Raw genomic sequence first — 12,155 nt, 5'->3', positions numbered from 1 at the left:
ACCGCCATGCGCAGGTACGACCCAACACACTGACCGCCATGCGCAGGTACGACCCAACACACTGACCGCCATGCGCAGGTACGACCCAACACACTGACCGCCATGGGCAGGTACGACCCAACACACTGACCGCCATGGGCAGGTACGACCCAACACACTGACCGCCATGCGCAGGTACGACCCAACACACTGACCGCCATGCGCAGATATGACCCAACACACTGACCGCCATGGGCAGGTACGACCCAACACACTGACCGCCATGCGCAGGTACGACCCAACACACTGACCGCCATGCGCAGGTACGACCCAACACACTGACCACTATGGGCAGGTACGACCCAACACACTGACCGCCATGCGCAGGTACGACCCAACACACTGACCGCCATGCGCAGGTTCGACCCAACACACTGACCGCCATGGGCAGGTACGACCCAACACACTGACCGCCATGCGCAGGTACGACCCAACACACTGACCGCCATGCGCAGGTACGACCCAACACACTGACCGCCATGGGCAGATACGACCCAACACACTGACCGCCATGGGCAGGTACGACCCAACACACTGACCAGTGACCACCTTTCACAGGTAGGCTACAGCCCACCACACACTGACCATCAGTGAAACATCGACACTGATCCAACATCCCAGGTACATGAACGATGTGTAACTCAGAGCCTGCGTTGTCTAGCCACAGCCCACCAGCACTGAACACATAATGGCTGATGTACAGAGGTGACTGGCATCGCCTGACATTGGTTGTGTTTGTATGGTCAGGCAAGTGAACGAGGGCGTCTGGAAGAAGCAGGAGGACTTCCCCAAGCACAGCAGTGAGGACTTCCGTAAGAGTTCTGACTTTGACATGCCCACCAGCCCCCCTCTCAACCTCAGTGACCTGAGGGGCGGCAGTAGCCTGTCTAACTGGAGCCCCCACTCCAGCCACAGCCATAGTCACAGTCACGGTCATGGACACAGCCACCCCTCCTCTGGCCCTCACAGGGACAATCATCCCCCTGTGCCTCACAAGGGCCGGGCCCTGGAAGAGCTGGCCAACCGCGCTGCCGCTGATAAGGCTGTGTCTGTGGAGGTTCGACTGGTAAGGAATCCTTCTGTTACTCCATTCTACTGTTTAATCTGTAGTTGTCCTAGTGTAGCATTGGTATGATGATACAGTATGTGTAGGTTCTGGAGGAGAGTGTGCGTAGGCATGAGTGAGTCTACAAGTGTGGATGTCTGCACATGTGTGAGTGAGTGTTAGTGGAGGCTGCTGATTGGAGGACGGCTCATAATAATGGCTGGAACAGAGCGAATGAAATGGCAGCAAACTGTGTGTTTGATGTGTTTGATACCATTCCACTGATCCCGCTCCAGCCATTACCACAAGCCCGTCCTCCCCAATTAAGGTGCCACCAACCTCCTGTGGTGAGTGTGTGTGTGTGTCTGCGTGTGTATACAATATCCCTCACTGTGCTATATCTCTCTATGGTTCCCCCTCCCCAGGCAGCAGAGCGGGACTGGGAGGAGAAGCGGGCCAGTCTGACCCAGTACAGTGCTCAAGACATCAACCGTCTGCTGGAGGAGACCCAGGCTGAGCTGATGAAGGCCATCCCAGACCTGGACTTTGCCGCCAAGCAGATCAACAAGCCCTCCTCCAACACACCCTCCCAGTCTCAGACTCCCCAGAGTGGGGGAGGGACCCCAGAGCACCGCCCTACCAAGCCCCAGCACGCCACACACAAGCTCTCGGGGAAGGAGCCTGGCTCCAGACGTGGTTCTGGTAAGGATACATCAGACCTCTCCTCACCCAACAGAGGTAACAGTAGAGCGTTGGGGGTTTTGATGATGGGCAGCAGTGTTTTGTCACATACTCAGCTCATGAATGTGTCAGGGTCGGCTGTGGTGCCAGTATGAATGTGCTGTGTCCGGTTCTCTAACGGGTTCCCATGGTACTGCCCTGCCTGCCACAGATGCAGAGCAGCTGACAGTGACTCGCTATCGTACAGAGAAGCCCTCGAAGTCGCCCCCTCCCCCGCCACCTCGACGCAGCTTCCCATCATCCCCGGCTGGCCTGATCACCCGCAGCGGAGAGACCCTTATCCCCGGCAAGAGCATGAAGGTGACAGAGCATGAGGCATGGATGTATATTCACACACACACACACACACACGCACGCACGCACGCGCGCGCGCACACACACACACACACACACACACACACACACACACACACACACACACCTCCTGCCTAGTTTCTGATCTCCACTATGTATGTGTGTAAAAGTCGGAGGCGGAGGAGGCAGAAGCACAGAAGCCCCATGTGAAGCTGCGACGGACGGTGTCTGAAAACCCGCGTCCTGCGTCCACCCCTCCCACCATCGCCTCCGGAGACAAGGAGGAGGGAGAGGAGGACAAGATCGCTGCTGAACTGGAGGTACTGCTATACCAGCTTCGGAAATAGTGTATTAATAGTGTTTGCAGAGTTTATATAGTATTCGCAGAAGTGGTCCCTGAAGGATTTTAGGTAAGGGTGCAGGGAATGGGAAATGTTACTGGAAAACGACACTTCCTCCACTTCCCTAATTTTGCCGAGAGCTTGTAGCTACACACACACTCACGCCCATTGTAGGCCTCATTAGCTGGCTGCTTGGTGTGTTAGAAAGGATGGTCAGGTCAAAGCAGCAGGTGCCATATGTCCTCCACACCCCAGGCCTACACACTGGGAAAGAGAGCTCCATTCACTGTGGGCCCAGACTACTGCTGATCACACAGCTTAGTCACACCCACACACACACAGCGTGTCACCCAGAGCTCACAGACCAACCCAGCCTGGCCACATAGACCCAAATGAAGCGTTGAGTTGTGTGTTTGTCTTTCTGATGCCCTGCTGGCCACTTAGTGAAACAATAAATTGGACTGATTATTTTTTTAACTTAATTTTTGATAGACCAGTTATGATAATTTATCTTGATATTATGGATAACTTATCCTAGTTTAACCATTATTTACATTATTTCAACTTTCCCCTCCCCTCCCTTCTACCCTTCCCCTGGCCAGCTGTTTCAGAGAGCCCCCCTCAGGCTCAGCCACCCCCCTCCCCTGTCCCTGCCCAGTGCCCCCCGCAGCAGGACCAGCGTGCCCCCCTCCAGCCTCGACCTATGGCCCCGAGGTGCCCCGGGCACCAAGGTAACGCCCTCCCTGACCTCACGAGGGCTTGTGTGGACTTCTGCTTCCTGAGACTGCCCTCACCTTCCTCCTCGCCCTCCTTCCTCCTCGAACTAACACTTCCACCCCTCTACCCCCTCCCTCAAATACACACTCCCATGTTCCATCCCTGATCTCTACACCCCTCCCAGAGTACACAGTCCCATCCTCACCTTTTATCTCTACCTGCAGAGTGCTCTCCACAGGGTCTCCTGTCAACACAGCAGCTGGTCACCAGCCCACAGACTGTACACTGACCCTATTCTGCTTGGTGCTGTAGGGAAAGTAAAGGAGTTTGTACTATTGTTTTAAATGCAGCCCTTTGGTCCAGCACTCCCCTTGTTCTACACTACCAGTACACACCCCTAAACACACTGTCTCCAGACAACACACACACCCTATACCAACACACACTCACTCCCTGATGGAGTGATCACTCTTCCTTACACACAAACACTCAGGTGACTAGTCACTCTCTGTGTTGATTATGGGGCTCTGAAGTGCATGGATGTGTGTGTGTGTGTGTGCAAGTGTGTGCAAGTGTGTGTGTGTGCGAGTGTGTGTGTGTGTGTGTGTGTGTGTGTGTGTGTGTGTGTGTGTGTGTGTGTGTGTGTGTGTGTGTGTGTGTGTGTGTGTGTGTGTGTGTGTGTGAACAGTTGTGAAACTCTACACTGTGCCTACCATCTGTCTAGAGCATCGTTGGACTGCTCTGGTCTACAGCAGCAGGGCAGCTCAGAATGCCCTAATGAGAAGTATTTTATAACCAGTCAATTACCATTACACTGTTTAGAAAACAATCCTATTTTATCTTATTGAATATATATTGGAATATTACTTCTATTCACCCATTTTGTTTAACAGGCACAGAGCATGGCCCTTCCTGGTCCGTCCTTCTCTCCTGTCCCCCGGATTGTGCTCACAGAGTGCGTGTCAGTTTCACCCTCTCCCTCAGAAGGCTTTGTCAGAGACTTGACACAGGACCATCAGATGTCCCCAACAGTGGACCAGTCCCAGAGCCAGACTGCTCCTCCCCAGACAGTCCCCAAGATCCAGGAGGTCTCTAAGGGGAATGATCTCGTCAGCCAGCCCCAGAGGAAGCCCTCTCGGCGGGGGGAGCAGAAAATCCTGGAGCCCTTTGAGAAGGAGGAAGAGAGGGAGGAGAGAGAAGAGCTGTCCTTGGTGCTGACTGAGCTGGGGGTGATGGTGATGTCACCCTCGGAGGCCCAGATGCTCAGCAGGACTTGGGGAGAGGCTCTACAGACACTCACCATCCCACCTCAGCCTTCAGAGGGAAGCACTGAAACCCGTCTGTGTGGGGCTCCACTACTGGTACTCTTCAGGGAGACTGTGACGGTCAGAGAGGCCTACAGGAAGCTGCAGTTACTGCTGGGCAGGGAGGAGGACACAGGGTCATCCAAGGTGGTCCCCAAGCCCAGAGCAGGATTTTCTCACAGCAGCCTGAGCAGCAGCCCAAGTACCCTGGGTTCCAGGATAACTCTCTCCCCTGAGCAGCAGGACTCTCTGAGAGAGGCTCTGAGGAGAGGGGTGGAGACAGGGGCCAGGAACCTGACACTCCCTCACAGCACTGGAACAAAGAGCATTCTAGCCACCCTTCCGGAGTCCAGTCAGGACTCTGCAGAAGCAGCAGTGAAACCCAATGGTTCTGCAGGGTGTGAGGAGAGCCAGGCCAGGGAAGAACAGGGACTGGACCCCTGGAAGCAGGGAGAGGACATTAGGAGCAGCACCTACAGGAGGCTGGACAGCCTGGATGAAACCATCCGCGAGCTGGAGAACACCCTGCTGGAGCTCAGTGGCCACCCCCCCACACCCCCCACTGACACTGCCTTGTCAGAGGCTCCAGACACAGCCCAGACCCCTGGCACCAGCACCCCAGAGACCAAGAAGCCCCCAGTCCCACCCAAGCCCAAAACCTCCTACACTCCTGCCACGATGACCAAGGTCTATAACGTGCACCCCTGCATAGACTCTGCTCTTTAGAGGGCATGCACTCCCTTCTCTCTATCCTCTTCTGTCTTTTTGGCTTTAAGTGTTGGGGTTGCTGTTTCTGCTGAAGCTGAAGCTTTATCTTGTCTTCCTCCTATTGACTTCAGAGGGAATCTGACAGCACATAAATGACCAACATCACATGGAGTTATACCTCACACCTCCGTTGAACCTCTCAACCTGCCTACTCCCACATAGAAGTAATCTGTCGTCTGCTCCCTGTGAAAACGGGTAGATTTTGGCAGGCCAAAGGCTTTAAATCTTAAATCTGTTCAACTCAAAGGGGCCTGCAGCAGATTCTCTCCTTCTCGGTACTGTGATTAGTTATGTGGTGCTACTGTCCACTTGGAGACGGGTTGTTCATGATCTTTTCATCGATCTTCTGTTTCTACTCTGTAAACCAGTGCGAGTCCAGTCTCTGCTGCAATAAACTGGAATTTCTCTTTCTCTCCCCTCTTTATTTCCCCCCCCCTCTTCACGTCTTTGTCTTGTCTTCTCTTTGTCCTTTGCTGCTTCTCTCGCCTCTGTAATCAATTACCAGTTACGTGCATCATCAACTATTATAGCTTTACCTTGAACTTTCTTTCGGCTTATCGACAAACGAAACGTTGAGACTTGTTTACATATTGGCCTGAAACTGAATACAGACACACGCTGTTGTTTTCATTACCCCATAGTAAATCATTAGCATAGGGCAGACCAAACCTCGGAGGGCTCATTGCATGCTGGGAGTCGGAGTTTGTCATTTCACCTTCAGGTCAACGCTCCTGGTAAAGCTCCCAAAATGAAATACATGGTTGAGTAATGCTGATAGGTAGAGAGTTAGAGACAGACAGGTGAAGAGGTAGAGTGTAGCATGGACCACCATGTTGTCTCAGTGTGTAGATAGACTGTCACTCAGTCCAACTGCAGTGGAGTGCCAAGCTACAGTAGAGGCTGGCTGTCAGAGACCGTTTCTCCTCTCGGCCGTTCAGCTGGAGAAACAGGTCCCGTGGGCTTGACGTGGGGTTGGTGTGGAGTTGCAGCATTTTCACGCCTTGTTGCATCACTCTCAGTACTGTAACCACCACTGCCTTTAACTGGGTCTCATTAGGCCAATCAGATCCTTCATCCAGGTTCCCTACTCTACCCCTGAATGATTCATATTAGCATACCATACTGGGCGCTCCGTCTTCTGTAATCATATGCGCTGCCTTTCCTCTTAGCCAATGTGCGTGTGTGGAGGGGGTTGGGGAGTAGATAGGATGTGTGTTGGAGTGAGTGAGTGCGTATTTGCTTTTTGCATATTAGAGGCATATTCACCTGTTTGTCAGATCTTCTGCAGCCAGTGTGTAAAGATATATTGAAAGTCAGTGGGGCGGATAGAAGGGAGTTGTGTCAGCGAGGCTATAGTGAGCACCCTGATCTTAGGGCTTTCAGCAGCCGGTGGGCATTCTGGGTGAGAGCTTCTATTGAGTTGGTATATGTCTGATTAAAAGGAAGGAAATGTAAATCCGTTCGTGCTCTGTGACACTAATACTCACATCTCTCCCCTCTTCTCCTCTCCTCGTCTCCTTCTCCAGGGAGGCAATAGCTCTTCAGTTGTGGGTAAAATCCACTCCTCGGCTGCCTCCAGACTGAAGCACCTGCAGCAGAGCAGCACAGAGAAGACCAAAACTGGCAAGAGGGAAGACTTCCTCAAGGGCCAGCAGCAGGTACTGTATTCTAGTGAGACTGATCATCTACTACTGACTGACCCTCCCTAACTGACCCCACACCTCCACCTTCTGCACCAAGCTAGCCTATTCCACTGTTGTATTAGTGTACCTCTACATCTTGGTGTGACTTCTTAATCGATAGACCGTCGATGGATTAGCCAGAGCCAATAGTACTACTAGGGTCTTGTTTGATAAAGGGGATATAGATAGTGTATGGAATAGATAGTGTAGTGCACCAGGGCACCTGAAGGTTTTGAAGGATGCTGGGTTATAAATTGGGAGATGCAAGGGGGCCCAGGGGAGACAGGGAAATGGAACTGTTCAGGCATGTCAGAACAAAGTCAAGCTGAGAGAGAACGTTCTTCTTTAGTGCTTGCAGGAGTGATGTCAATGAAATAAGCTTTAATGTCAATGTTATTTGAAAAATACCGGAGCACTGAAGTGCACCTAAACCCCCTCTCCACGCTAAAAATACTTTGATTGGGAATTCAGAGAGGGAGCCATTCATGGAGAGGGAGAGGGAGAGGGAGAGAGAGAGAGAGAGAGAGAGGGAGGCGCGCCAATAAAGCCATTTGAATTGAATAGAGAGAGAGAGAGAGAGAGAGAGAGCGAGAGAGGCCAATAAAGCCATTTGAATTGAATAGAGAGAGAGAGAGAGAGAGAGAGAGAGAGAGGCCAATAAAGCCATTTGAATTGAATAGAGAGAGAGAGAGAGAGAGAGAGAGGCCAATAAAGCCATTTGAATTAAATAGAGAGAGAGAGAGAGAGAGAGAGAGACCAATAAAGCCATTTGAATTGAATAGAGAGAGAGAGAGAGAGAGAGAGATGTAGGGAGAGACAGAGAGAGATACATGTATATATAATATAAAGAGAGAGTGTGTTATGAGACTGGGCTGACTAGTAGCTGTATAGGTAAACATGGGAGGAATCTCTAATTCCCTTGTCTCCCAATGTAGGCTGAGGCTCATCAGTACCCAGTTGTGTCAGTGCAATCACTGATTATTCAATATGAAGAGCACAGTGCTTCCCCCCAGTGTGCTCGCTTTCTCTCTCTTCCTCCATTTTATTCACTCACTCCTTCCTTAGTGCACAATCTTTTTCATCCCTATTATTTCTTGTTCTCTCAATTTTGTTATCTCTCTTTCCCCACCTCTGTCTTTCTCTCTCTCCCCCTGTGTGTCTCTTGTTCCCTCCCTCTGCTTCCCTGTTTTTGGAAAGCTGTAGGGGTGGAGCGGCCTCCTTCTTGCCCACTGAGAGGAAAATGAATCCCATTATTTCAGTATGAGGACACAGGATCTCAGCGTGCTCCCTTTGTCCACAGACTGTTGCAAACAATTACATTGAAAGCAGGCTGTGTGAAAACACTATCCCCTCGCCCAAAGAAGGAAAGGTGTTCAAAACAATCTCTCTCAGAGTCGGCACCAAGCCATAAGTTAAGATAGCGCCAACAACAACAGTAGCAAAGACATTTCTAAACCCATTTCAGAGCATTTTGAATCAACATATGACTTCAATCGTGGAAGTCTATCTCCCCAATACTCAATGACTGACAGCAGGCTGTTTGTATTGGCATTACATGCCATGGATGTCTGTCTTCTCTCATTACTCCACCTCAACACTGTCAGATGCCCATCCACCCACCATATTAGTTGACGCATAGAGCTTTAAGGTGCCCCCCTCTAGTTTCCCCACTCCCATAGAGTTGTAAGTTAGTAGCCCCACTCCCATAGAGTTGCAAGTTAGTTTCCTCACTCCCATAGAGTTGTAAATGTGTTTTCTCACTCCCATAGAGTTGTAAGTTAGTAGCCTCACTCCCATAGAGATGTAAGTTAGTTTCCCCACTCCCATAGAGTTCTAAGTTAGTTTCCTCACTCCCATAGAGTTCTAAGTTAGTTTCTTCACTCCCATAGAGTTTTAAGTCAGTTTCCCCACTCCTATAGAGTTGTAAGTCAGTTTCCCCACTCCCATAGAGCTATAAGTTAGTTTCCCCACTCCCATAGAGTTGTAGTAAGTTAGTAGCCCCACTCCCATAGAGTTGTAAGTTAGTAGCCCCACTCCCATAGAGTTGTAAGTTAGTAGCCTCACTCCCATAGAGTTGTAATTTAGTTTCCTCACTCCCATAGAGTTGTAAGTTAGTTTCCTCACTCCCATAGAGTTCTAAGTTAGTTTCCTCACTCCCATAGAGTTGTAAGTCAGTTTCCCCACTCCTATAGAGTTGTAAGTCAGTTTCCCCACTCCCATAGAGTTGTAGTAAGTTAGTAGCCCCACTCCCATAACGTTGTAATTTAGTTTCCTCACTCCCATAGAGTTGTAAGTTAGTTTCCCCACTCCCATAGAGTTGTAAGTTAGTAACCCCACTCCCATAATGTTGTAAGTTAGTAGCCCCACTCCCATAGAGTTGTAAGTTAGTAGTCCCACTCCCATAGAGTTGTAAGTTAGTTTCCCCACTCCCATAGAGTTGTAAGTTAGTAGCCCCACTCCCATAGAGTTGTAAGTTAGTAGCCTCACTCCCATAGAGTTGTAAGTTAGTAGCCCCACTCCCATAGAGCTGTAAGTTAGTAGCCCCACTCCCATAGAGTTGTAAGTTAGTAGCCTCACTCCCATAGAGTTGTAAGTTAGTAGCCCCACTCCCATAGAGTTGTAAGTTAGTAGCCCCACTCCCATAGAGTTGTAAGTTAGTAACCCCACTCCCATAACGTTGTAAGTTAGTAGCCCCACTCCCATAGAGTTGTAAGTTAGTAGCCCCACTCCCATAGAGTTGTAAGTTAGTAGCCCCACTCCCATAGAGTTGTAAGTTAGTAGCCCCACTCCCATAGAGTTGTAAGTTAGTAGCCCCACTCCCATAGAGTTGTAAGTTAGTAACCCCACTCCCTACTGATGCAGTTGTTTTGACTGACACCCACCCAGACATGCCCACCATGGGTGTCCTCTCTACTGGAGCCACAGCTGAAGGTAAAGAGATCTCTTCTCCCCTCCCCAGAGATGACCCCTCACCCCAAACTCTTACATTGACCCTCTCTCTCTGGTCATCACTCTTTCCTTTCATCTTCCTATCTTTTCTCTGTTTGTCTCTTTTCTGCTTATGTCCTCAGTGGTGTTATGAATTAACGTTATCGGTGGTGCGAAAGCGTTCATATTTGTGTTATCTGTCTGTACTGTGTGCTATCTTTATGTTTGTGTGTGTGTGAGACTGAACAGTGCATTGTGAGATGCTACTCAGTGCCGTTGTGCTTGCGCTTGTTGTTAGGCACTGCTACAGTACCAGGAGACGTCAGAGCGTTCCAGGCGCGAGAGGATTTTTTTTAATCACTGAGCTGTTATAAGAACAGACAGTTCAAAGCCTCCATTTCGCTCCGTTGGCCTTTGGCGCAGATCAAGGAGGCCATGACAATGTGAATCCTTTTCATACCACAATCCTCGATTTCCATTTCCCATTTCGCTTCTTATTACTTCTGGCTGAGAAGCAGGCTAGTCAAGCGGGGGGCCCGGTAAAGGCCAGTCCCACGACACAGTCTTTTGGCAGGCAGCTCTGAGCTTCCAGAGATGAGAGGAGGCTATCTTACCGCACTAACAGAGCGGAATAAATGTTGCGGTGGCCAGGCTTGAGAGAGAGGAGAGAGAGAGAGGGTGTCCTCAGGCAGAAGGAACAGCCCCTCTCCCTGGGGGCAGACAGCAGCACCAGAGTTACTGGAGCACCAGCCAACACAGCAGGTTAAAGCCTCACAGGCCACACAACACGCACCTGCTGTCCAACCAACCACACAGACCAAATCCCCTCTGTCTCCACACTAACACCCTCCAACCACTCAACATGCAGGGCAGAGTAGAAACCTCTCAGAAATAGTGGGTTGCCTTTATTCGGAACATTGTGGAAGAGAACTTTTGACATATCTATGTACAAGAGTTATTCAAGAGCAAACGATTTGCCATCCTGGATTTAATCCAAGTCACCTCTAAATAAACGATGACCTTCGGTATAAAACCTGGTATGCAGAGTTACTGCTCTCTCCCAGTGTCTGTCTGACTGATGATACAGAGTTGGGACCGTTACATGAGACTCTTCCTTTAGGTTACACCTCTCATCCCCCAGCCACAAGCACAGATGTCTAGACAGGTGTCATCAGCCAGTGGCACTGATGTAGGACTGATCACAGAGGTAGGGGACCCTCACACACTCGTGCTCTGGCATAGCTCTGTTACCGTTTGGCACTGCCTGTCTTCTGCCCATGCCCCGGCACTGCCACTTGCCCCAAGCCATCCTCTATGAGAGAGACTGAATGCTGGCAGACCGCATTTACAGAGAATACACCCCCCTATACTGTATAATGTGTACAGCGCTACCGCAATGTCTCACTGCCAACACAGCGCCATCTACTGGTGTACTCCAGCATCACACAAAGGGGAATATGCGTGATGCTGTTCATTTAATGTGTTTTGCATTTTTAATGACTCGGACGTCCATTAAAAAAAACTGTCAAAACAGTAACGGACAACAGCAGTGTAACCCCTGTACACTTCTGTTACGTTTTCACTTCAGACTGTTGGTATCATAATACAAAAAAATATATGTATTGTCCCATTCTGTGTATTTGGCACTCTTGGCTAGCATCAACATCAGCTGATACTAACCTGAATTTCCTGTGTTTGTCTCTTGTTCTCATCTCACCCCTCCTCCCTCACCCCACCCTGCCTGTGCCTCTCTACACCACCTGTTCCTGGGGCGCTACCACCACCTCACCCACCACCCTGTCACCTGTGTGATCCTCCCGGGCCATCCTGTACCACCCGGCCCGCCCCTCCACCTGCGCCTCTGTGACCTCTGACCCTGCACAGTGAGTGAGGGACCAGCCTGTGCCCCGTGCCTGTCCTCTCCAGACTCCTCCTCAGCACCAACCACCTGACTACAGAGCTGCATCTGACCCCCCCATCCCATGCCCTTCTACTCCTAGTCCACGCCCTTAAGCCCCCCTCCCCTCTGTTGGCTAACATGGGTATTAGCAGTCTCTGACTCCTGTACCCTCTCATGTCCTACATTGACCCCACAATGCACAAGATATCTACCACCCTCCTCTTGGTGTGTTTGTGTGTGTGTTCTGTATGTTTGTGTGTGTGTTCTGTATGTTTGTGTGTGGGCATGTCTGTGTGAATGGAAGGGTGCTGTCCGGGACCACTACCAACTATATGACTGTACTCTCTTTTTTCATTTCTCTTTTTCCCCCTGAAACCTTTCCAATTTTCCCCAATT

General features: G+C 50.4%; 1 protein-coding gene across 2 annotated transcripts in view; it reads left to right on the top strand.

Moving 5' to 3' along the window:
• srcin1a (SRC kinase signaling inhibitor 1a) overlaps positions 1-12,155 on the top strand; it is a 166,478-nt gene that overhangs the window by 150,122 nt on the left and 4,201 nt on the right. The window contains exons 14-20 of one of the 2 annotated variants that reach the window (XM_029759995.1): positions 787-1,105; positions 1,510-1,786; positions 1,977-2,125; positions 2,290-2,439; positions 3,063-3,191; positions 4,071-5,168; positions 6,776-6,907. In XM_029759995.1, coding sequence (XP_029615855.1) covers positions 787-1,105; positions 1,510-1,786; positions 1,977-2,125; positions 2,290-2,439; positions 3,063-3,191; positions 4,071-5,168; positions 6,776-6,907 — 2,254 coding nt within the window. The remainder of the gene's footprint in view (positions 1-786; positions 1,106-1,509; positions 1,787-1,976; positions 2,126-2,289; positions 2,440-3,062; positions 3,192-4,070; positions 5,169-6,775; positions 6,908-12,155) is intronic. The other variant, XM_029760004.1, reaches the window with a different exon arrangement.

The sequence above is a fragment of the Salmo trutta genome, chromosome 1, assembly GCF_901001165.1.
Source record: "Salmo trutta chromosome 1, fSalTru1.1, whole genome shotgun sequence".
Lineage (NCBI taxonomy): Eukaryota > Metazoa > Chordata > Actinopteri > Salmoniformes > Salmonidae > Salmo > Salmo trutta.
This window is presented reverse-complemented; position numbering and strand designations above follow the sequence as displayed.